Here is a 27,415-nt window from a genome sequence, read left to right on the forward strand (position 1 = left end):
TCTAAATATATAATATATATCTAGTATATATTATACTATGTTTAATATAAACTTTTAACTCAATTATAATTATAAGTCATAACAACCAAATCAATACGCTTATTGTTTATGGAGAAAAAAAAAAAATAGGTTTATCTTTGTACATCCAAAATACAGATCAACATAGTTAATTAAAGACAACTAATAGCATAACACTAAATATTATATAATAAGCTAATAAGCTAATAACATGACTTCATTGCCTGTTAACCGTCCATTCCTACACCACGTGTTATAATCCTATGGCCTTAGTGCCTTACATAAGCCTATTTCTTCCTGCTCACTCTTAGCTCTGGGGCTTTGTTCTTTAGAGCTCTCCCAGTTCTCCCAAGCATGTCTATCTCTCTATTTTTTTTTAATATCTTTGTTGTTTTCTTTGATCTATAGCCATGACTTTTTTTTTTTGCCAGCTTAATACTTCAAAAGGAATGTAAAGCAAATACATACTTTGAAAATGTCAAAGACGACCGAAATAGGATGAAGCCACTGCACTGCCAGCGTGAGGAGCTCGCCGTAGAAGCTCAGAGGTGGTCAGTTGTGCTTCTAGTTTGATTTGAAATTTACACCAAATAAAAGAGAAAGTGAAAACCGAGGGTTTGGCCGGTTCGCAAAACCCAGTCGGTTCTATTAGATCTAGTGGGTTTGACCGGTTCAATGAAAAGTAAAAAAATCACATCAACCCGGACCGGATTGCAGCCCGGTTCCCGGTTTCACCGGTCCGACCGGTCAGTCTGGTCTGGTTTTAAAAACATGCACATAAGTTAAAAATTAATCGTCATACCAGCGTTTTCTTAGCCAGGGATGAGAGGTTTGGACTGTTAGTTCATACCCACAACCGGTGACCCGTTACTATTATTACTATCAATGAGTTTTGATTCGAGACCTTTTGAATGTCTCACCTTCGTTTTCCACAATAAAATTAAATATCACTGGATTATGAGCCCTTTGGCCATATACTATATTAGTACAATATTTTTTTTTTATCAATTTTTAATATTACAACAACATATAATGACATTAGACAAAAGGTCTAAAAATTGACATGCAACTAGTTAATGTAATTAAGCTGAAGGATTAAAAGTGGACATACATGAGAGTAGTTGAGTTAAAATATATGTTTCTTTGGTTCAAATACAAAGTGGTTTGTTAGATATAGTTGAGGTCAAAACTACTTATTTTAGGTATAAAAGTTTTATCATGATCTTAAGTTTAATAAAAAAAAAAAATAAAAATAAAAACATGTGCATTAATATCAATCAAAAGATTCTATGTCTCTTTCTTCTCTCCAACCTTCAATTTGCATATGATGATTCTCATTCTCATAATGCTCCCAATGTATAATCATTTGCTTCTTTGCATTTCTTCAAAATCAACTTTAATCTCCTTAATATCATCATTTTCTTTTTGGATTGTTATAGTAATATTTTGTTGCCTTTCCAAACTCAGACTCCACGTATGGAACCATCTTCTTAGTTAATCTTCACCCATCATGAACTGTTGATTTACCCTAAATTCAACAGGAAATCTGATTTCCGTATTGACAGAAACGAGATCAGGGCTTAAAATTTAGGGAATGATGTTGGGCCGGAAATTAAAAATTCCTTCCCCGCTTCTACTCATCCCTGAATATATAATTAAAATATTATATACATAATATTTTAAAAAATTATTTATATTAAATAAAAATATCTATTATTAAAAGATAATGTATTTAATAAATGACAGAATAAGAAACGAGGAATTCCCAAACCTAAGTAACCCCGCTGGGATAGGAAATTTTTTTTCCCTATTACCTGCAATAGGAGACAAGACAGGTTTGGCAAATCTGGAGCTGAAGTCAGAAAATACATTCCGGAAATTCCCACCCTGTTGACATCCCTACAACCATTCATAGCATGACACTCAAATTACTTTATCCATCACCGATCATGTGAGGTTTCCCACATTTGAAGACTCAATTCATTTTCATCCAGATAATTTAGATTTATAACTCTATCATTGGTTGGATCAATCTCATTAAGAACAACTTAGTCACATACTTTGTGATTGGTTTGTCTTGTCAAAAAGTTCTCTTAATCTTTGGTGATATTGAACAAAAGCTAAATCGTTTATAATTATTATTATTTTGCTAAAATTATTTAATTGTTTTGGTCTTTGAATTGACAATGAATTACATAAATATACGTTCAATTTGGTAGGTAAATTATACAAATATATTCAATTTAGTCATTCAGTGACATTTCAAATGAAATCCCTGAAATGAGAACTAAAATAATCCATTATATATATATATATATATATATCTATATATAAAGTCATGCCACAGGAAGAACAGGAGAGAAAAAGACCAAAATGACAATTTTTTAGATTCACGGACTAAATGAACATTTGACTGTCATTTTTTGGTTTATGGCATGAACAATCAACAATAGTTCATGAACACTTGTGGGCTTTCACCTTTAAAATACCAACTAAAGTAAAACTTAAAATTTCAGAGACAAGATTTTTTCACAGATCTAAAGCTTGATATTTTACTACAAAATCAGATGATATTCTAAATAATGAACATTGCAGATAATACCAAAGGCAGATTTAGCAACTGAATTTGCAGTAAAAGTAAAAAAACAACTCCATGGCCAAAATAATGCCGGATTATTTTTGTTGTTAGCCACAACATGGATCACAATGAAAACTAGAAAGAAATAATAAAAAAGCATATAGATACAATAAACAGGAGATTCATAATATGGTTACCTACTTCAAATTTTGTACTCATCAACCATTGTAATCGCATCTTTGAAATATGTTGTATACAGAGAAGCAATGAAATAAATCAAAAGATTCTTATATCACAAATAAGAAGACCTCCAGTATCAATCCTATTCCTAAAGATTACCTTCTCAGAGAGCAACCTTTCAGCTGATGTATTAAGATCGTAAACATCAGCATTGTAGCTTAACCTTGTTTTCGTGCCACGAGCAATTTCTGTCCTTGGGTCCTTTTCAAAGTTTTTCAGGTAATGTCTGATGTCGTGAACTCTTCTAGTTTCATTCTGTTTGTGTCTGAATGAGAATTGATAAGTTTCACTCCTTGGTGTATCTGAGTCGATTTGACCGACCTGATTATCATTTGACAGCGTTGGATCAGAAAACTTCCTCCCGCTGCAGATGCTGCTCAATGCACAGTCTGATTCAGCAAAGCTAAGTGAACACTGAGTCTGGTCATCTGATTCCTGTGAGGAAACCCAACGTCAAATTATAATCTTTTGAAACAAGATGATTTGCAAAGAAAAGAAAGAATTGGAACACATTTACTCTATTGGTGTATCCTCGTTTTTCATAATGTGATTTCCAAAAGGAAGACAATGAGATTTAGACAGACAAGAGGAATCCAGGGGAACGTAAGATCAGCAAGAACGAACAAGCTGTTCTTGGAAGGAAATATAGTAGGCCAATGACCTGATAAATTCTGGATACTGAAAATATGACAGAAAATAGATGGCTAGCTTGGAAAAGCATTAAGATAAAATCTCAATATCCTGTTTTACACTCTGGCTGGCATCAATTGCAAGCTTATTGCCAGAAAGTTAAAAGAATGTAGCACAAGGAAAACGAGAAACAATAAAAGAATGAAACCAACTCAGAAAGGTAAAAATTCACCAATGATCAACAGACTAACCTCATGATGGTCAAGGTGATCATTGGAAAATTTTGGAGTTGAGGAACTCAAGTTCTCACTTGACGAACATCTACCATTATCGATTGGAGTGGCACTGACTGTTGATATGGGTGGTGGTTCCTCCATTGATGAAAAGTCAGAACTATCAAAGGTTGATATTGAGACACACTCATCAAAGTAATTCAGGGCTTCTTCTGTTAAACGCCTAGACATCTTAAGACGGTCAATGCTTGCCTGAAGCAATAGTTGTCAACAAAGTCATGGAAGATGATATCATTAACACCAATTAGTTCAATAAGAAATGACTTTTAAGAAGAAACAAAGAAATACACAAAGGTTTACTTGCCTTTCTCCTTGGTCGAGACTTTCCACTCTGAGAACTCTTTGTATCTGGAAGTATCTTCTTTAGAATTTCACTGAGTTGTTGTCCATGCTGCTCTTCAATAGCCAAATCTTTCTGAAGTCGCCTTACCCGTACCTGAGACTGCAATGTTTTGTTTTTTTTAGTCAAACATGCTCATGAAGGTCAGGGAACTTTATATCCATAAATGTAGGAAAGGAGACCTGCTCCAGCTTTGTGGCATATTCCCTTCTAAAGTCAGAGACTAATTCAGTCATGCTATGGTCCACAAATTCAGAGGCACAGTCTGCAACATTTTCATTGATGATTGCAGAATTCTTCTGTCTAATGGCCTGCAGTTAACATCCATCTTATCACTTTCGACCTCATCCATTAAAGGAAAGACAATAATTCTACTGTATAACTTTCAAAATGAAAGGAAGGCATATGACAGAGCTACATTTGCCAATAATCAAGACGAACTCATGAAACTAGAAATATATGATAACCATGAGAGCTTACAATGAAATTTGAGTATTCAGAGTGCTGTTGCTTAGATTTGTGTCAAGCATGCATTAAGCAACATAATAATGACAAATATCATACATATATCACAAGAAAATTCCATAAAATACAAAACACAAAGCCATTTTCAGATAAGAATGCATATTGTCATGTTCATATGGTGTATAATTAAAAATTTTAAATAAATAAATGATTAATGGGAAAGAAAGGACCATAAAGCTGAAAATGTGAAGGTAGAGTTTACCAAGATTCTCGTCTAACTTGATAACCCAAAGAGCATATTATATGCAATTCAACATCAAGAATAGAGTTTATCGGATGAGCATATTTATGGCTTATATGACTTTATTTGACTTTATTTTACAACACTGTATTTCCTTTTCAACTATATCATTGTTTCTTTTTCATAATGTTCTTACTGCACAAGCTTTCATTATCACTACATTCTCCGTTCGCTTCACTGATCCATTATTGATTTTGACGATCCTCACTTTCACTACCTAAATGGTAGAAGTTAGGTAGAGATAGATATGTGCATGGTGATTATTTACCCAACTTTATGGTAATTGGTGCTTACCAAATGGAAAGAAAAATGGCAATAAGTTGCCCTCGGTACACACAGACGGAGAGGAGCTTTTGGTCAAAATGTACCTGTGCACTTGAAAATTGAAATAAAGTCTACTATGTTCAATATTGATAGCACTTAATTCTCCACTTTTCCAGTACAACTCATAGCTCTGTTACAAGAAAGCCCCCTACAGAAAGTATAGGCTATTGCTCTTAATTCTATACGTAATGGCATAGAATGATAGAATATAATTCTAGAAGAAGAAAAAAACTCCATCCCTCCTCTGACGCCATTCATTTGTTTCATGCTCAGTATTTTTGAGGAAACACAATTACAAGTTGACACCATTCCCACATATATGTCCTCTTCAGCATTACATAGCAAAACTAAATCACTTTTAGAAGGTATATCCATAATGGGGGTTCTTCCTTTATGTCCGCATAAAAATTCATCAGTTCACTCAACACAAACGCAATTAGCAACAGGGCAACAAGACCTATAATAACCTCATCTCCCATGTATATTTCTCTGGCAAATTTGTCATGTACTAATTAATAACTCAAACAATCAAAATTGAAACAAGCAAGCATAGGACTCAAAACTAGAAAAAGAAAGTCACAACAGATATTCAGCAAACCAATTAAATAAAACTATCCACTTACATTCTGAAGGTCATCTCGAACCTCATAAACAGCACGGCGTACTTCTGACCGTATGGTTTTATAAATTCCACCATCTCCAACAAGTTTAGAAGAATGATCGCTCAGAAAACCCTGAAGAAAAAACAAAATTAGAGCAAATGGCTTAGATGGAGAATCTATAATACCCATACTAACAACTAGACAGAAAACAAGGTAAAATCTCTACAAGCTAGTTTTCATATTCCACCTCCACAAATCGAAAGTTACCATATTTATCCATTTAAATACCTTCCTATGTAAAGTATCCTCTGTTTCAGAATGAGAACTTGTAGAAATTCCATCCTCCCAATTCCGAGCTCGCCCACATGACTAAGAGAATTCAAAGTGAAAAAAACAATCACACACACACACATGACAACACAACAAGCATATCTACCTACCAAGAAACTCATTTTACGAGCTCCAACGCAACTTACACTAGATGTTTCCCAAGGATCTGGTGGTGGATGCCTGCTGGTCCATGTATGTAAATTTCGTGTATCATCCAACACTCCCCCATCTTTCAAAATTCTACCTTCCTTTCTCTGATAAGAGATTCAAAGGCAACAATCAATGCATTTCTCATAAACTTCATCTACTTGTTCACATAACTCAAGCAAGCAATATTCGAATGAACTAATGAATTGAAGAATGAATGAACTGAACCTCGGAATTTCCATAATGCCCTCTCGAAACGGACCTCCGTCTCCCTCCAGTGCTCACGCTCGACAAACTCCGATTGCTCGAGCTCTCTTTCCCAAATCCTGAGCTCCGTGAAACCGATCTCCCTCGTTTGCTATCGAAATCACTCCTGCCCCCTTCCAAGACCTCACAGTGAACATCGGATTCTGACGACGGCGACAAAGGCGACGAGCCAGAGCAAGAAAACAAAGGATTATCCCTCTTGTTCATGAATTCAACCTCCGCTGGCTCCGCCGCAGCACCAGCATACCTCGACACGGCGCTCACGCTCCTCGACCGGCGGGCAGGGATCTTCTTCTCAGCATCATCAGCCGGGCGATTCCTCAAGGAAGACACATGATTCGGCGGCGCCACAGACGTGCTCCTTTTGGACTTCGACCTGAAGGCCGATACCGCCATTACCACCACCAAATCAAGCAAGAAAAAGGCTCGCAATTGGATCTCAGAGCCATGCCCACCATTTCCAACTTGAAATCAAGCAAGAAACCGGCGTAATTGCCGAGAAAAATCGAAGAATCCTCAACGAATTAGGGATTATTGGGTGTAGATTTGGAGGGTTTCTTGTGGCGGGATCGACGAAGCTGGAAAACCGAGTGCTTTGGCAGGCAGAGAGGTCTGAGAGATAATTGATATTTTTAGTTTATTTATTAATTTATTTATTTATGGGAAATAATTTAAGGACGAAGTTGAAAAAAGGGAACATGGTACGTGCAGGTTGCATTGGAGATATTGATGTAGATTCCCTTCTTTGTCAACACTAGGGATGGCAACGGGTAGGGTATGGGTAGGGTATGCCAAAACCCTTACCCGTACCCGTAACCCCTACCCCATACCCGCATCCCTTTATCCGTCACCCTCCGGGGTAGAAAAATCATACCCTTACTCCTACCCTGCAGAGATGCAGGTATACCCGCAGGAATCTTCGCTACCCGTTGTTACCCTATTGTTCAAATTATCGAATTAAATTTAAATAATAATAAAAATAAATTAATTATACATTATATTACAATCTTTAAACACATGTCCATAAATTAAAAATTACGATTGATATATATTTCGTTTATCTTAAATTATATAATCACATAAAAATCGACATTTATTTAGAACTCAATGGTAGACTTCTACCTTTTGTTTTTGTTCATGTTTAACTATATTGGTTTTTTTGTTTTAAATTTTTTCATATATCTACTATTTATATTTTATATAAACTTCAAATTTTATAAATATCTAGTAAGATTTTTGAATATAAAAAAATATTATAAGTAATTTCATAGTTTATATCCAATCGATTTTTTTATTAAGATCTTATTTTTTTCAGTGATGTTTTTTTATAATTTATCGAATAAATTATTATAACATTATTTTTTTATATTTGTTTATTTTTTAAATTTAATTATGATTTTTTAATATATATCTAAAATTCAATTTTTGATAATATTATCAAATATAAATATAGAAATTAAATAAAATTTAAAAATAATATATTAAGAGAAAATTTTGAAGTATTATTTTCAAATTAATCACCATGAAAAATAGATATTGAGTAAATGTTTAGTTTAATAAAAAAATTATATATATATATATATATATATATATATATATATATATATATATATATATATATATATATATATATATATATATATATATATGTAAAGTGGTAAGGGTACGTGGTACGGCTTTTCACCCTGCATCTCTTCAATGGGTAAGGTAGGGTAGGGCAAGTGGCAGTAGGGTAGGGCATCACTCCCACCTGCATCTACTAAAAACTAATCGGGTATTTCCACTTTCATGACAGTCCCGGTCAAAGAGGGTAACACCTCTTTTGGACCTGCACGAGCATGCTGATACTCCGCGTCGAGTAGGGGACAAAATTGCCATCTCTAGTCAACACTCAAAAATAGTAATAAGTACATCTTTGTTTGTCACAGTCATAAGTTTAACCTAAAAAATGCTTTTGCTTCCGTATTTATTTATTTATTTTTTAAAAATTAGATAAACCACCGTATAAAACATATTTGGTATGTACAAAAGGGTTCATAAAGATGAGCAGGAAAAACTGAAACAGGCAAGAAGGAATAAAGAGAATGGGTTGTAACCTTAGGAGGAAAAAAATATTAGATAGACAGGAAAAGCAAGAGATTGACAAAGGTATTGATAACTTATAAATAATGACATTTATTGATGTTCGCATTGGATATTACTTCCAAGAAAAAATATAATTTAGTAATTGTTTAGTTAATTTGTTGTAAATGAAATTACAGTATTATATTTTAATTTATACTGTAGATTTATAATAATTAAAAATAATATATTTATTTTTTTTATAATTTGAGTTAATATAAATTGAGGGGTACAATCACTATATATAAGTATATGGGGGAGATTATGTCATTATTTATTATTAACATAAATTATTTAATATTTTTCATAAAATTTAATTAATAAAAATCATTAATTAATTTAAAGAACAAAATGATTTATTTAATTTTCTAGTGAAAATGAGCGAGATATCTGCGAGTAGAAAAGATCAAATAATATACAATTAGATATATTGAAAAGAAAATAGTACAATGTATATTATCTCAGACAACAAACACCAGAAAGTTCTGATGTCCAACAAAAGTATGCATCCTATGGCAACAACTAATCATTGCTACTTAGGAAATTAGCTAACTAACTGTTGTTATTCATCCTAAGTATCAATAGGTTCATTATGTTATTTTGACAATTTTAGTGTTTGAAATCACATAATATGTGATAAAAGATTTTTGCACTAACTGAGAACCATGATGGATAGAAAAACTCTGCTGCATTAACCTAAGAAACAAAAAAAATAGTATTATGCCACAACACAATCACTGGGAAAGAAGCACTTGGGGTTACAATTAAAAGCAATGAGTCCCTTGCGATGACAATAGTCAATGATGGTGAGCGCGCGCAACACTAGAAAGCGGGCACACGATTCCCCGCCTGCAAATGTATGGGTCATCAAGTAATTAACCTCTCGTGCGAACATAAGAGGGTCATATTCCTGAGGCCTAAGATCTACTATTACATCTTCCTAGGCGATAATATTTAGTCTATCAAACAGAGGTTGTTGTTTCATAACACAAAGTACGAAAATAACAAAAATACAAATATAAACAAAATGGACAAAGATACACCACACAAGCAAATAATAATAAAAAAAAAAGAATAAGCCAATAATGATGGAAGGCCCCGGGCGAGGATCCCTCTGGGAGAAGAACAAATACGAATGAATTAGACAACTTAAGTCCAATGTTGGTTAGGTTTGGTCCGCTAGACTCTAGAGTCGACTACTCTAGAACCTCCCTTGGTGTAGCCCTAATCTAATATGGGTTCTTCCATCTGGAAAATACCCCTATGATGTTTTTGGGTATAAGGAGTCTTGGCTAGAGAAGTTCTAATGCTCTCTAAGCTAGAATTAACCCTAATGCCCATGGGGAGCTACTGGTACTCAGAACCTCTAGCATACTGGTACAATGAATTCCTCATGTCGTGAATTCTACAATGATGAATATCTCATTTTGCTAGCAATAACTTAATACATTTAATGAGTTCTCTTACTATGAGAAAGATCATTCCTTTCCATTTCATTCCATTCCATAATTAGACCTAAAACAATTCAAATAAGAACTCATGGTATATAGCTCATGCAAGCTAACTATATTGGGTTGGCTAACAATCTTTCATTATTAATATATCTTTTGATCTGACAAACATGGATAATTCAAGAATATGGCGGTGAGAATTAAGTGTGAATGTTTCACAATATTTCAATCTACTCCTTGACATCTTATAATATCGTTAACCTAATGGAAGTTTAAGTCCTTAGTGGAGCAAGAGAAGCTAAGAAAGAGGTTAGAATGAAGATGAGAAGATGCGGGAGATGAATACACAATGGTTGTGTTCTCTTACAACTACAGGGTTGTGAGAGTTATTGGAGTAGAGAAAGAGGGAAGCTAGGAAAGAGGTTAGAATGAAGATGAGAGGATAAGGGAGATGAATACAATTAGCTATTACTCAAAGACCCATATTTTCATTTATATCTCCAAATACTTACAAGGCTTCTTATATAGAAGGAGAAATTACTATTAAAAAATCATAGATGCCTATCTGGGATAGATCCACGATTTTTTCTTTAGGGGGCAAACTAATATTAAATATAAAAAAAAAATATAATGAAATATAAGTACATCAAAAGTTTTTCTAATATGAAAGTAACATATTACAATTCATATGAATTCATATGAAATTTACATTCCTAGTGAAGCCTAGGTATTTGATGTTTAAGATCCAATGAAGATGAAGAAATAAGAATTATATTAAAATGATTCTGAGCTCATCATCAAATACCTAAATAGAATTGGATATTGTTTTAAAATGATTCTGATGCAAGTATTTTAAAACATAAGAATTTGGATTGTAAATACATACTTGGCTTATAGCAGGCAATAACTCAATGGTGAGGATTAAAGCCCTGTAATTCCTTGATTTGCACCTCCGACTCCAAGCCTGACAAATGAATGAGAAGAACACGATAAGGTTATAAAATTGAGTCTTGAGATATGGGAAAGTAAATTAATTTTTTATAATTGATTTTTTCCATATAAATCCTTAAAAAATTCTTTAATTGGTTTTATATGGGTTTTATTTCTTGGTTTTAGTGGGGTAAATTGAAAAAATAAAAAAAATCAATATTATCTAATGATTTTTCAAAATTAAGTGGAGGCAGCACCCACTGACCCCACTCTAGATCCGTCCCTAACACCCACAGTTTTATGAAACCACTTAATGTGACAAGTCATGCCACATCATCCTACCTAGAGTAAATTTTGACTAATTTAACATAATTTTTTACTATTTCTATAAGAACATTAATAACAACTCTAATCACTTGACTATAAAGACACCATAATTGCCCAACCTAAAGTAGATTTTCACTAATTTTAGATAAAAATACCCATCACCCATACACAATGGAAGGAAAGACAATTTAAAAAAATTTACATTGTAATTAGTGTATTTTTAATTGCATTAAAAATATTTATAAATTATTTTTTACCCTTATCTCTCTTCAACTTTCTTCTTTATGCTATTTAGCTAACTTGCCATCTAAGATCCCGAAGTGCATATAATCTCGCCCCATCTCTAGTGGGAGCTTGTGTGAGTTTGCACAACCAAACACAAAATCTCGTTAACATGAATAAATCGTTAAAAGATGCACTTTGCTTTAATTAAAATAGTTAATATTTTTTATTTTATGAAGTTGTCAGCTAATTAGTTGTGACATGCCAACAGAGTTAGTTGAGGCACATTAGTAGCTAGTTAAGGCATTGTTTAAAAAGGAAAAGCCTTGTTTACAGTGCAGTGCATTGTATTGAAAACTTCACATTGTTTTGTTTTTTTTTTTTTATCATTCAATAGAACAATGCATTCAATCCTTTGAATGCGAATCTTCTCAAATCAATCTCTTGATACTTTAAATCTATGAAGACATCCTCGTTTAGCAAAAGATCAACATGGTCTTATAATGGTCTTATAGCTATTTCGATTTTTTTTTTATTTGTTTTTTTCCTTTCTGCAATTGTAATAATCTTCTTGTTTGGGATTTTTCTTTGATCTATGCCATGGCGGAAGCAAACTCTAATAGGGAGAGATATTTGATTGCTCTTTTGATGTCTTTTACCTCTATCTGATAATCAGAGTATAATTATAGTTTCCAAGTGTTTGATGGAGTTGAATTTTGTTCTTAGAAGCCTAAAATGGAAATAGCCTTTTTGGGCAAGAACAATTGAATAAATTAGGGTTTGTTAATGTTGAATATAGACGACAAGTTTCCAACTCTTTTGATATGCAAAATTGGGAACAATGAAATAATATGGTAATTTCCTAAATCATCAATGCACTAGCTAAGGAGATTTTCGAAAGTGTGGTGTACTCAACCATAACAAGTGAGATTAGGTTTGAGCTTGAAGAAATATATGGCCGATCCAATGGTCCTCAATTTTTTAGTTTCAAATAGAGCTCATTCAGATCACTCAAGATGCAAGCAACATCACTTTTTTACTTTACCAAAATCAAGAAACTTAGGGATGAAGTTAAGACTTTAAGCAATTTGCCAAAATGTTTCTTGTAGTGCAATTCAAGAATTGTAGAAACTTTGAAGAAAATCAAAAGTTAATGCAACTTCTTATGGTTATAAATGATCTATGCAATTGATAGGGGTAATATGATAAGGCCTCTGCCATCCATTAGACAGGTAAAGTTTTTGTTAATATAGGAAGAAAAATAGAGGAAAATGTGTGATGCTTTGCAATTTTTGCTTGAAGCAATCTCAATAAATGTTGGATCCTCTAGTGGCAAGGTAATTAGTTTCTTCAAAACAAAACATATGGTAAGGGACTAAACCTTTCATGTGGCTTTTGCAAAATGATACGACACACTAAAGAAAAATGTTATAAGTTGCATCACTATCCCAACAATGTCAAGGACAGTAGAGACAGAAAAATGATTGCACAAGTTCTAGGGAAGAGGGGAATCTAGATGTGCCAACTAGCATTTATACTGTAACTCCCATGCTCATATTCCTGATTTAATAGTAGTTTAATATAATAAATTGGTGCAACTTATCAATGAAGCTCTAGGTCAATGTCTTCAACATCATAATATTGATTCAATTTCACCAATAGTGTTTGCTAATTTTGCTACTTTAGTAGGAACAATTTTTTAACCTCTATATAATTTTAATGGTTCTTATGTATGTAGTAATAAATACAAGCAACCACTTACTTTGAACACATGGATCATTAACAGTAGAACTAGTGGTCATATGTGTCATGATGCTAAGTACTTTGAAACTCTTAATTTTTTACCTAAACCTTATCAAATCACTTAATATACTGGTTATGAAATAACAATTACTTATATTGGAATTGTTAAATTAGCTAATAACATCTTTATCACATAAATTCTTTTGGTATCTATTTCTCATTACAAACTTTAATTTATTGGTAAACTAACTCAACAATTGAAATGTAAAGTCATATTCATAGCTAATTTTTGAATCTTATAGGCCCCTTTAGTAAAGAGGCCACTAGTACTTGGCAAGGTTTGCAAGAAGACTATATATGGTGCATTTGTATAAGAAAGAAGCTATTTCTTGTGTTTATGATCATAATTTCTAGTTTTCATCCTTTTTGTTTCTAATGTTTCTGTACCTAGAAATTTTTCATTAGTTATGCTTTGGCATTACATATTAGATCATTTGCCTTTATAAGATAAAACAATTAACTTCGCTTAATAATAAGGAGAGTTTTATTCCCTCTATTCCTTGTAATATCTACTCTTAGGCTAGACAACACAAATTACCCTTTCCTCATAGTCAAATCTATACAACTTCTATTTTTTTAACTTAGGTACATTGATATATGGCCACCTTATCATACTTACACTCATCAATGACATAGATATTTTCTCACTATTGTAGACGATCATATTAGAGCCACTTGGACTGTTGGAAATATTTGCCGAGCACCAAAAGTGATGCATTTCCTGTTCTAAATCCTTTGCTCATAAACTCAATTTCAAATTAAAATCAAACAAATTCGACCAAACTGCTTTTGATGACTAGCATTGGTACCCTAAATTATTAGATGCTTTGAAGATTAGGGCTATCACAATCCCAAAAAAATGATTATTCATTGTTTTACAAGAAAGAAAATGACTCAGTTGTCTTCCTTGGTGTTTACGCTGATGATATTTTAATGACTGGAAATAATAAATCTAAGATGTGTTCTCCAAAGCAATTTCTTGATCAACAATTCAAAAATAAAGATTTTAGTCATTTGCAATATTTATTAAGAAATAAAGCCATTCAGAAAATTGAAAATGTTATTTTACCACAAAGAAAATTCACTTTTCATCTACTTGATGAATTCCATTGTGGCATTCTTACCCTTGCATCTACTCCTTTGGTTGTAGGTCTCAAGCTTAGTCTTGATATAGGAGAGCTTCTCTCCGATCTTGCCATTTATAAGTGCCTGGTTGGCAAGCTTAACTATCTCACTAACCCTAGAAGTACTACCAATTTTAAAGAAGTTGCATATAACATTTTTTAAAAAAACTACCAAATTCTTTCCATAGCTTTTCTTGTTTAGACTAGGCTTTGATATGAGTCATATATATGACCCAAACACCGAAACTGATTTATAATATATACTAATATATGTACACACACATCTCTTACATATTGTTATACACCATCATTAGAGATGCTATAGATGGATTGTGCTTATGAAATAAGTTAATTCAAAACAACAACAAAGCTATTGTATAAGTTGAAACTTGTTTGAAATTTAATTTCATAATTAATTAGTAAAATTTAATTTAAGAAATGTAAAAATCATTATTTTTGGTTAGGTGTCTCATTTAAAAATTTGAAATTAAACTGGTTAATTAGGTATTGATAAATTTGGGTCCGATCGGGATTTTTGGGCGCGGGCCAAGTATCCAACCCAAACTCACCCCTAGTTAGTGTTAGTATAGTATGTGTGAATAGTTTAGTCCCACATCGGTTAAAGAGAAGAACGGACATATATTTATGTCACGCCCCAGCCCAACAAGCCAGGTCCACTGACAGATCGGCCGCATCCAATGGAACTGGGCCCCACTGGGTGCAAAGGCCTCAGATTAACCTGGTCAGAGTCAACCCTAACAAGCAGAACAGAAACAATAATATAGGCCACAAATAGAGTCACAGAAATAGAGATAATAAGATACGGACTAAGACAGTCCTACAGAGTACACAAGTAGTTTACAAGCCAAATAATACAAATAAGATACAAGTCTCACTCATACAGAATAAAAATAACACCCAGGTTTCACAACCTCAAGAACAGATGTTTGACAAGTCCACAATTACAGAAGAAGCCCCAGAACAACCCACCGATCCTAAGCTTGATTTTCTCCTGTGAAAGAAAAAATTCACAGAGTACATGAGCCACAAGGGCCCAGTAGGATCGCGAAAAAAAAATAACAGAATAATACAGATATAGAAAAATAATTAATAATTCGCATGAATACGTAAATAATCGAAAATACGTGAAAAACACGCAGAAACATGACATGTACATCTCCTCGATCGATAATGAAATCAACAAAGACGAAGTCGGATCATCGACTGTGAAGTCGGGACAGAATAGAATATCAATAGCAAGAGCTGGATCTTCGACTGTAGTTGGAACGGACACGCATGTCCGGTAGCGCTACTACAGAAAAACATGTGCACATGGCTAGGAGTTGCTCCTCCTAGTTTGGGTGAGCCAGAAATGGAGATGTACTAAAAATCTGCAGAAATTTAAAATACAGACAACAGAGATACTGAATAAATAATGCAACAGTAAAATAAATAATAAATGAAATTATTAAACAATGCAGTAATTAAAATAATAATTATTGCCAGAAATACGGAATTATACAGTGCGAGAGCCTACCTGGCTCCGAGCTACACTGTCGGGTTCACCAAGTCCCACGCACTAAGATTCTCTACCGAATCTAACCCAACAAAACAAGCTAACTTAGATTTGCAAGACTTGGGCTGGGTTTTAACTTACAAATAATAGAAAAAAAAACAAGAGGAAGAACAAGCATTAAAATAATAATGATAATATTACAACCACTCACAGAACCCACAATAATAATTAAAACACCAACTAAATAAAAAGAACAACAAGCACTCTAAGACCAAAATTACCAGGATACTAGGAAAAATTCCAAAATGAAAAATCAAGTCTAAAATTTCATGCAATTTAAAGAAACACAGAATCACAAAAAATGCACTAATTAAAGAATTTACACAATTCTAATGAAAGGCAAAAACAACCTGCTAATTAGACATCACCTTAAACATGGTTTTAAACCCAACAAAAAAAAAAAAAAATAGAACATGCTTTTAGGTTGCTATGCAACTAAAATTCTCCATGAAAGATATAAATATAAAAACCAGAACAAAACTTTCCACCAACCCAAGATTCAGAATGAATATATTTAAATCTATATGCATACACAAACATAAAGTAATATTAAAATAAATCAACTAAATTATAACCTTGCTACATACTCACTAATTCAAATTACAAACATACAAACTTATAACCAAATAATTTAACTCATGAATGTATTGGTAGGAATATACACATTTATATGTATAGATATCCGTACAGAATACATAAATAAATACAAGAATTCACTTAAGATAATATGCTTACTCCAAGCCATAACTTAAGATAAAACATAATTCAATAATTCCATAACAAATTAAATTTCAGAACATCAAGATGCATATAAATAAACAGAATATAAATCTAAAAAGAATTAATGAAACCATGCTTTGAAGGCTTTAGATTACCAACATCATACAATACACACACACATGCAGAATCCTAAAAACCATATACGAGCATAAATACATAAATATTATCCATACAAAAGCACAAAACACCAGATCAGGCTTCAAGGTTGCAGGTTCACAAGAAGATCAAAGCTACACTTATGCATACAAAGATAATTAAGACAAGCTAAAGAAATAAAAAGGCATGGATCTAACCTCCAACCAAAGAGGAAGCAAGATCCCAGGACTGCAACTATGGCCACCAAGAAAACCTTAAGCTCAAGAGCTAAAGTACTTCTAAAGGCAAGCACACACACCCACTCTCAGAATTCTAAACCAGCACCAAGCTATCCTCTTAAAAGCTAAACAAAACACAGGCCAACTAATTAACTCTATCAAGATCCGGTTTTTAAGGGAAAAGAGACAAAAGTAGGGGCCCACTCACCAATAATCTCAGTCAAACCAGTCAAAGCTCTCACTCAGCAAACATTACAATTTATATAATACAAGATAATAAAGAAATTAAATAATTGAATTTGAGAAAAGTGCAAGTAGGCCTCCAATATATATATATATATATATTAATTATTATAATTAATTTATTTATTTATTTAATCTATGAATGGGCACTTGGGGCATCTTGGGTTGAATTAAAATTTATTATTATTATTTTTTAACGAAGAGATGTTAGTCGTTTTCTCTTCACCTTCTTTAAATACAGAAAATTCTCACAGAAGATCATTACTTTTTCTGCAAAGTTTGATCTTGGGATTTTGTTCTATCCTGAGGGAATTATTGCAAAACCTGGTGCAGACATGAGGGCAATAAATTCCTAAAAGACAGTGTTCCTACACACCTCAAAATCCACTAGATTCTTCTTCAATCTCTCCTTTCTCTAACAGATTAGTTTATGCTTGGAGTCGGTATTTAAATGAAATTAGTAAAAGCAATATTATATTTTTTATATATTAGTTAGTTATTAAGGTATATAACAAATACTAGTTTCTATATCATTTATATATATATATATATATATATCCGATTATTACTTTTGCAGGTAAATTTAAATATATTTATAATTATAATATATAAATATCCAAATGTTAGTTGTAGAGATAGAGTTGTAATCCTAATGGAGTCACATGTAAAAATATAATTTGCACACAAAATCTCATTAAAGAGATTTGACCCCCTAAAAAAAACCATTAATTTAATAAATAAATAAATACATATAGATTGAGTTATTTCACCGACAGGCATGAGTTGTAGAACCATTTGGCTCAAGATAATTTAGGGTTTAAAAAAAAAAAAAACTTAAAAGAAAAATTTTGGAATTTATTTTATTTTATTTTTTATAAGATGTGACAAGCCACATGTGAGGAGGCATTATACACATTCATTTGAAATTAAAAACATTTTCATTAGTCTCTAATAATTAATAATTCAAATTTTAAATTAGTAAAAAACTTTAGTTCAGTCAAATAAAAAAATAATTTATCCATTTTTTTAAAAAAATTATTTTTAAATAAGTAAAATAACACAAAAGATGAATTTTATGAGCTCAAATTTGAATTTTGATCAGGAATTGAAATTATTTTTTAATCATTTCAAAATATATCTTCATTTAATTTAAATTATTAAAATAATTTAAAAATAATATCAAGCTGAAAATAATAATAAAATAAATAAAATTATTTAATGACGTGGCATAGGGTTATGGACAAAAACAAATAATAAATAAATAGTTCAAGTCCTGGTCGAAGTTCAAACGGGGGCATCATTATCTATAAATTCCACCCCCGCCTTCTTCTCCAACATTACTTCGCAAGTGCTTAAACACTTCCCCATATTTCCTCTCTCTGAATCCACTTCCCTTTCCCCCAAACCCTAATCCAATGGTGAACGGCAAGCCAGAGATTGGACCGATCGGAGAAGGAGAGGGGAAGATGGGGAGCACTAAGGGGGGAGAGAAGCCGGAATCACTTGTTTTGGGAGAGGAGTGGCCGAAGCTTGGAGATTTGGGACAGAGGAGTGGAAAAAGAGAAGCGGATGCCGCCGTGAGAGTCTCTGATTTGGAGAGCATTGGAGGCGTTTCCAGAGATCGATCATCATCACTGCCTTGCTTGCAAGTTCAGCCGCAGGTTGTGTTTCTTTACTTCATTTAGGTTTTGTTTTGCAGAAGTTTTTCTTTATTGGTTCTTTTGGGTTTGATGGTTGTGTTTGTTAAATTGTGTGTGTGTTTGTGTGTTTTTTTAAAAATTGGATTTGTGTGTAATTGATGATGATTATTAAGTTTGTAAATAATCCTGATATGTGTGAGGATATGGCATGTAATTACACGGTTACTCCCAAACATGGCGATTATTTTGAATTCTAAGTAATTAAGAAGGTTTGTAATTGCTAATTGTTGTAATGCTGTACTTTTGAACACACCTTTAGAACATAGATCACAGGAATCTAGTGGAAAAAGATGAGATATGTCTCATGTTAGAGAACACTAGATGAAAAACATATTTGGGAATGTTTTTTTATGTTTTAATGTTCTTAGATAAATATTTTTTATTAACATAATTAAGAGGAGAAAGAAAATGGAAATTTTTTATTGAAGAAAGGAAGTGTGTACTCAAGTACGAAAATATATGGGAATATTCATATTTAGACAAACTGAGGGTAATTTGTTTTAAACACTTGTTTTTGGCTTAACTTAAATGGTGAGGGGATCTTTGTTTGTAAAATATAAAGGTTGTGGTTGAATTCAGATGCTAGAAACTTGAGGACTGTGTGTATTTAGGCAATATTTAGAAGGTTTTATATTAATGCTTATGAAAATATATGGAAATATTTATATTTAGACAAACTGATGGTATTTTGTTTTAACTGCTTGTTTTTGTCTTAACTTAACTAATGTTGCTTAAAAAACTGTTTTTTTTTTTTCTTTTTTGAAATCATGTTTTTATAAGGAGTCTTGAGTAATATTATTTTTTAATTACTCTCTCTTGCTATTAGCATGGGAAAAGGTTTACATGCATTTCTGTATGTTTTTTGGTTGGTTGCTGCTCTTTAGCCAAAGTTCCTGTACTTAAATGGTACACCACATTGTGTTCAATTATGCTTGTTGTTTGAACAAATAACTAAATCTCGGATGCTAGCATTAATTCATTGATCAATTCTAGTGTTTTTTTGTGTATCTATTACTCGTCAGCCATTTTTTTTTTAACTGGCTGGGTTTTTATTTTATTTTTTATTTTTGTTTTTGGTCTTCAGGCATCAAAAGACATTCAGAGACATTATGGAGATAAAATTGGCAATCACTACAATGGACCCTATCCTCGGCCTGCAATGATAGGTGGTCCTCAACCATCTAACTACTGTCATCATCCATCATCACAGTTCCAAGAAGTAGGGAGACATGTTTACCACGCATATCCCCATCCGAATCCATTTCCATACTACCAACAACAATTCCTTGCACCGCCATATGATCCATTTGTGAATTATCACCAGACAACTTCTTATGTAATGAATCAAGCACATACCTACCGTGCAGAACAGAATTCTAGACCAAATCCTCCTACATTGGACCATCGCTTCAGATCGAAGGCATTCATTCGACAATGTTTGCCTAAGTTTTATCCAGATTCAGGCTTTATAAATAACCCTTATTATTATGGTAATGCCAACCACAAGTTTATACATAATTATTTATATATGTGCCTCAGTTCCTCGTTCTGCAATTATTTATCTCTGTTTTCTTTCAGATTTTTTCAACTTCTTAAAAACATAAGGTTCACTGATTTTTCATTTATTTATTATTTTGTTTTAAAATGATTATCTCTTCTAATATAGGGCATGTTCCTCCTGTACCTTATTCTGCTGCTGCTCCTTGTTCACCTGCTGCTTCTGTTGGTGTTCGGACACCACCTTTTGATGTATCTTCTACTTCCCATTATCACAATTCTTTTCAAGGTCAACACAAAATGGATAAAAGGGCTTCTATTGTACATCAAGTAGAGTATTATTTCAGGTATTTTTCCAAAGCTTAAGCACTGGGAATTTTTATAACATCTAAATTTTTTTTACACATGTCTTTTTATGTTATTCATAAAGTTTGTCAAACTTGGACATTGCAATCCAAAATAAAAGTTTGAATGAATTTTATTGATAAAATGTCTAGACAAATTATTTTCCTCTGCTTGCCTGATTAACGTAATTTGTGACTCGAGTTAACTTATCAGGGTCAAAGTACATGTTTCACAATTATGATTTTTTTAATTATATTTGTTAGTATTTCTGTTGTTTTAAACTGCGAGAGATAATAATTTTTTATAGCATGACATTCCTTAATTGTTTTTTGGCTCATAAATAGTGTTGAATCAATTTTTTTGTTTTGTTTTTGTTTTTGTTTTGCAGTGATGAAAATTTGCCATCAGACCATCACCTGCTCTCTTTACTGGATAAAGATGGATGGGTTTCTATTCATTATATTGCAAGTTTCAGAAGAGTAAGAAGACATTTTATTATATTTTGCTTTAGTACATATATGTAAATTTTGTATTTTACATCCATTGCTAAAGCCTTTTTACTATTTTTTATTGCTTGCACTTACAGCTAAACAATTTGGCCAAGAATAATACGCGGTTGATTTTAGATGTATTAAGAAGTTCAAACTTCATAGAAATCCGGGTTTTGTATTTCTCTCTGTCCATACACATGTTTCTCTGTTTTAATTGTTTGAAGAAATTGAAGATTCATTTCTAAAAATGTTTTTTTTTTATTGTTTATTTTATTTCATTTGAATTGGTAGGGTGACAAGATACGTAGGCGTGATTGGTCAAAATGGATTCAAGCATCACGTCACCATACATCTTCATCGAAGTCTCATGTCACTATAGACCCATCCGGTAAGAAATCTATTAATGAACTTTGGAAATTTATATTTAATTCGCTGAAAAATAATAACCAAGATTAAATTGAACCTTGGACTTGCGTGTAGGTTAGTTTGAGAGTGGAGTTAATAGAAATTATTAACAGCTTCATATGTTGATTTAATTCATTTATAATGTTATTATGCATACTTATAGAAATTTATATTCTCACAAATCTCAATAATCTATCAACTCCTTTAATGTTTATTTTGAATATTTTTAGATTTAAACAATAAGAAGTCAAATAACATCACTGTCTCAAATGATTTTTTATTAGAAGGGGAGCAAAGGACTCTTGTAATTGCAGAACAATCCAATTTAAATCAAATCATACTGCAAAAGGATTGCCTTCCATGCAATAATAGGTAGGTTTTCTTTTGCTATACTAAGCTACATCTTGTATGTTTATGATTATTTACTTCGAAGTATTTATCCATTTCTTTTGCAATCTACCTTTGTTTATCTATGTAGTACTGGCAACAATGATGGACTGAACACCCTAACTTAAAACCTTTATAACGTTAAAATCATCACAGAGGTAAAACTAAGCTCTCTTTTTTGTTTCTTAATTCTTAATTACAAACACACTGTATATACTTTTCTTTCCAATCATGCTACAGGCAGTGGAAGGTTTTAAAAACTCGCCCTGCTTCGGAGAAGACAAGAATTAAAAGTGCAGAGTCATGAAAAGTGCAGAGTCATGAAAATTATGTGTGTATATGTGTTATCACACTTGCAAATTGTTTTTGTCTTCAAATGTTTTTGTGTATAGGGTTTTTGCTCACATACCCATTAATAAAAATGGGTAATTGCTGATATACCCCTGTAGAAATGGTATATGTTTATGGCCCTCTCTAACTTATACCAACAATTACCCATTTTTACAAGCATGCATACCAGCAATAGTTTTTGGAAGTTGAGAGCTTTTTGCACTGTGGATATTTCAAAGTTTTGAATTTTTGAAATAATTGTTTTTCTATAAGCAATGCGTGTTATGTTAACGTGCGGCTTTCGGAGACAATTGCAAATTGTTTGCAAGCTTCTCCCATGAACTAGAAAATGGGATAATATGTGTTTCTGTATTTTATCAACGCCTATTAGGTCTGTCTTTAATTTTCTGAAAAATATTTCTTTTATAGGTAAAATTTATATGTTCATGCATAAATATTACTTGTGATGAATATTACTTCTAATGATACAAATGAGTTTGTTGAGTTTGTATTTTTCATTTTGTCACTTAAAATTGAATTACCTCTTTAGTTAAGAGTTTGATCTTTCATGGGTCTTCATGCTCTTTATGTGCTTAACAATGATAGCTATGGATTTTCTAGCCATTTGTACAGAATTCAGAAAAAACAATGCTAAACGTAGTATGTTGTATGCTATGATACGGAACTCTTTTGCTCTTTTCCAATTTTTTAACTGTTTCTTATTATGAAATGTCCCTCAGAGCCAAACAAAATTTTACAACTTCGATATTTATTATTATATCTAAAGGACCCAACCCGGCCCAACAGCTTGTGGCCCGATACTAAATTGGTCGTTAGTGATAATGGGCCGAGTTTCAGTGGAAGGTCCACCCCTGGTGGTGTTTTCACGGGGTTATTCTTTTTTTCCCTTTTTTTTTTTGGTTTTAAATATATAAAATAATGAAAATACGTATTGTAATAACAATATAATGCAAATTTCCCAATATTTATATTTTTTTAAAAAAATATTTTTCATATTTGGTAAAATTACCTTTTAAGTCCCTCAAAAAGTATAGTTTTTGTCCTTTTGATCCCTCTAGTATTTTTCTGTACTTTAAGTTCTTTTAGTTTTTAAAATTTAAAAATTTTAATTCTTTTGCTGACAGATGTTGGGTTTTGCAGTTCAGTTTTGCTTATGTGGTATTTCACAATTATTTATGGGTATCTTTTAAGTCCCTAATTGGCATTCGATTTTTGGTTACGTACATGCTATTTTTTTTTATTTATTTTCACAATTCTTCAGGCAACTTTAAGTACCTCAATTGATGTTTTTAAATTTATTATCACAATTTATTTAATTATATTTTTTTAAAATAAAAAAATGGCACGTAACCAAAACACATCAAACCTAACATCCGTCAACGAGAGGATTAAGATTTTCAAAATAAAAAAAAAATACTGAAGGGATAAAAAAAATGTACTTGTTTAGGGCTGAAAAGATAATTTTTACTTTTTATTTAAATAAAAATATATTTTTTTATGTAATTTATTGTGTGAATGACAGTGTAATCTTAATAAAAATTCAGATTTTTCATTATAATATTCTGATTTTAGATTTTTTTTTGGATGTTTGGCGTTTTTGAGAAATTTGAATTTTTCGTTTCTATTTTATTGATAACCAATGATTTCTAAACTTTTTTTTTTTACCAAAAAAATGGCATTTTTCTGTTTTTTTATTTTTTTATCTGACAAATATTTGTTGATATTTGACAATTTTGCAAAGTTATATCTTTATGTAAATTATTTATATATTAGTTAGTTTTATATCAAGTTTTTTTTTTTTAAAAAAACTTATGCTGATAAAATGAGATTCGTAAATTAAATTCAAATTGAAACTACTATAATTATAATATAAAAAACTACTCAAATTTGATATTTAAATTGACAAATGACTTTATATACACTAGTGTTTTCTATTTATGTCATTTATTTTTAAGTTTTTTAAATATTTATAAATTTAATATATTAATATATAATTATCGAACTTCTCTCAGTGTTTATTTATTTATTTATTTATTTATTTGTTTATTGGTTGATTTTGTTAGAATAGATAAGAAATTTAATTCATTAATTTTTATCCAGGATGATATATTTTATCAATAAATTATATAACTTACCTAATCTCAATTGAGTTTTTATTTTGTTATAAAATTTCTTATATTTTTTTATTTAGTTAAAATATTTTATTTTTATATTTTATAATAAAATTGCACTCATTTATTATTTTATTTTCTTAATAAATTAAATTTTTATAAAGTATTTACATAACATATTAATGCATTTTATTTTTAAATGTTAATTTTTGTTGGTATGTTTATGATATATATATATATATATTTGTAATTCTATTTATTGATTATAAATTTAAAATTAATATTAATAAATAAACATGATTTTGTGGTTTCTATGAAATATTGTAAAAAACAAATTCTAATATATATTGTGACCCGATTGACCCGGCCAGGTCAATTGGTTCCTAGTTGAACCGCTCGGGTCACCGGGTTAAGACCGGGTTTTTCAATACCCGGTTAAATGGGATATACCTGGCTCGGTCACATGGCCGGTTTTCAATTTTTTCAGTTGAATAGGCTGGGTCTAACTACCTTGATTAAATCATGTATGTTCATAACTTAGGCGTTTGTGTTTAAGAAACACTTTTAATTGATAATCATGAAATTTACTAAAATCTCCACAAAAATAATCTATTTGTAAATATATAAGCATTCATAAGCAGGGAAGGAAAACTATCCCTCCTCTAAAAAAACATAAAAATAATAAAAAAAAAGCTATTGCTAATGTTTTTGCCCAATTTCAAAACCCATTGGACATAGTGATGGGAACAGATATCCAGTTGAGGTATGTGGATTTACAACCCATATCTCTTACTACTGAGTGAGGACCTACAATATAACGTTCATTAGGGATGTAAAAAAACTCTAATCCGATGACGGTATCCAGTTTTTTAACCCGAATACCTCGATCCAAATTTTTAAGATGAAAACTGTATTAAATTGGGGTCATGAGAAAATAAAAATTGGGTATCTAAATCTGATTGATATTCAATATATTCTTATATATATATATATATAATAAATTTAAATTTTACATTGTCTAAAACTAAACAATTCTAAATTCATAATCTAATATGTACATTAATACATTAAATCTTTACGAACGCTAAAAAAAATCCAAATCTCTAATTTAATTAATTTAAGATATATATATATATATAATAAATTAAATTTTACTGGGGCTAAAATTTTTATTATTTTTGTTGTGTAGAGAATAATATAAGATTTTATTTTATTTTTTAAATTATAAATTTGTTAAATTTATTTTTTTATGTAATGTTATTAACATTACATAAAAAAATTCGATAAACTTAAATTAAATCCAGAAATCCAGTATCCAGGTTTAAATCGGGTGCCTGTTTTTCGGTATCCGATTTAAACCATACCGGATATTGGTCAAATTTTTACCAATCTGAAAAACCGGGTATCCAATCCAATTTTGTAGACTGAATCGGTTTATAAACAGGATCGAATATCCGATTTTGCTCACCCCTAATCATTGATGTGTGCATTCCCTTGACTTGCATAAAAATAAAGCACATAAAGATATGCAAAATTTAGAAATATTTATATCCTTGAAACAAAAAACCCACATTATTTAAATAAGTAAAAAAACCTATATATAGATATGTAAAAAAAAACAACAACAAAATACTATATAGAGAGGCAAAACCCTCATTATTTAAATATGGTTTTATTGTTTTATATTTTTAAAAATTTTATTTGTTTAAAAAAATTACTAATGACAGAAGCATCGTTCAGATATTATTCTTGATTTTTAAAATAACGAATAAATTAGGTCAAATATCTTTTCGATATCAACTATATATTACTTCCTTCCCTTTTTTTTTTTACTTCAGTGGCTTCATCTCTTCTTCCACCACTACCACACGCCTTCTCTTTCACCCACTGCTACTACAATCTCAGTGAACCAAGAACACTCTCCGATCCCCGGCCACTCCACTCGCCGATATATGGATCACATTGTTGGTGCTGAGGTGGTGCCGTGATTGAAGTCCGGTGCAGCGCGTTCGTCATCCAAGTCGTGGGAAGCATGGTGGATCTCTGAACTGGAGCATGACGGCGGCATGGATCGAGGATACGCAGCATGGAGTGAAGGAAAGGCTGGGCATGGTTGCTCAGGAGAAGCGAGAAGACTTTTTTTTTGAATTTTAACTATCTTTTTATATAGTATCTGTGTTAAGGTTGCTGGCCAATTAGGTTTAACTTAATCAATGATGCTGGCCAATCAGGTGAAACTTAATGGACTAAGATAGCCAAATCAGCTTGTTAATAGTGTTATAACGTTGCAACTTACTTTCGATTATTAATAGTATAAAGACTAATAATAGCTCATTGGTTGGATGAGCAAGTATTATTCATTCTTTCTCTCTTGACTTGTGTTAACGAGAACCAGAGCTTGTTCTTCTTGTCTTCTTCATAGGTGCTTCTTTTAAATCTTCTCTTCACCTACGTCTTTCTTTTCAGCAGGGCACGAAGACGAAGGCTTGCCGGCGTCGCGATAATCAACAAGGTGGTATCAGAGATTCGAGGTGGTTATAATGAGCGAAGCCCCCGTGAGTCTCACGCAGCACTGCGTACCAGTCTTCAAGGGTGAAGAATATGGGAGATGGAGCTTGAGAATGAAAACGGTTTTTCAGTCTCAGGAGCTCTGGGATTTGGTTGAGAATGGAATGCCAAAAGGAGAGGATGAGAAGGATAAG

General features: G+C 31.8%; 2 protein-coding genes and 1 long non-coding RNA gene across 5 annotated transcripts; 1 reads left to right on the plus strand and 2 right to left on the minus strand.

Annotated features, from left to right (window-relative positions):
- Positions 1-2,761: 2,761 nt before the first annotated feature.
- Positions 2,762-7,155, minus strand: LOC120269123. 2 transcript variants are annotated; one of them, XM_039276408.1, is made up of 8 exons: positions 6,497-7,155; positions 6,268-6,375; positions 6,080-6,160; positions 5,813-5,923; positions 4,282-4,410; positions 4,064-4,201; positions 3,718-3,951; positions 2,762-3,271 (listed from the first exon to the last, which is right to left on the minus strand). In XM_039276408.1, exons 1-8 carry the CDS (start codon positions 6,929-6,931, stop codon positions 2,873-2,875), a joined length of 1,635 nt encoding a protein of 544 aa, XP_039132342.1. In that variant the 5' UTR covers positions 6,932-7,155; the 3' UTR covers positions 2,762-2,872. The 2 variants fall into 2 exon arrangements, with proteins under 2 accessions (XP_039132342.1, XP_039132341.1); XM_039276407.1 differs by having other exon boundaries at positions 6,232-6,375.
- An 8,557-nt stretch (positions 7,156-15,712) lies between these two features.
- LOC120269331 lies at positions 15,713-17,313 on the minus strand. The gene is made up of 3 exons (XR_005539133.1): positions 17,163-17,313; positions 16,051-16,111; positions 15,713-15,904 (listed from the first exon to the last, which is right to left on the minus strand). It is a non-coding gene; the product is annotated as an uncharacterized LOC120269331 (long non-coding RNA).
- Positions 17,314-18,750: 1,437 nt separating this feature from the next.
- LOC120269234 (la-related protein 1A-like) lies at positions 18,751-22,882 on the plus strand. 2 transcript variants are annotated; one of them, XM_039276577.1, is made up of 9 exons: positions 18,751-19,087; positions 20,211-20,616; positions 20,793-20,970; positions 21,357-21,447; positions 21,555-21,629; positions 21,751-21,847; positions 22,149-22,236; positions 22,343-22,409; positions 22,492-22,882. In XM_039276577.1, the coding sequence occupies exons 1-8, from the start codon at positions 18,842-18,844 to the stop codon at positions 22,377-22,379; spliced, it is 1,218 nt and encodes a 405-aa protein (XP_039132511.1). In that variant the 5' UTR covers positions 18,751-18,841; the 3' UTR covers positions 22,380-22,409; positions 22,492-22,882. The 2 variants fall into 2 exon arrangements, 1 of the variants encoding a protein (XP_039132511.1); XR_005539106.1 differs by lacking the exon at positions 22,492-22,882 and having other exon boundaries at positions 21,555-21,634; positions 22,343-22,371.
- Positions 22,883-27,415: the final 4,533 nt, after the last annotated feature.

Source organism: Dioscorea cayenensis, chromosome 9, assembly GCF_009730915.1.
Source record: "Dioscorea cayenensis subsp. rotundata cultivar TDr96_F1 chromosome 9, TDr96_F1_v2_PseudoChromosome.rev07_lg8_w22 25.fasta, whole genome shotgun sequence".
Lineage (NCBI taxonomy): Eukaryota > Viridiplantae > Streptophyta > Magnoliopsida > Dioscoreales > Dioscoreaceae > Dioscorea > Dioscorea cayenensis.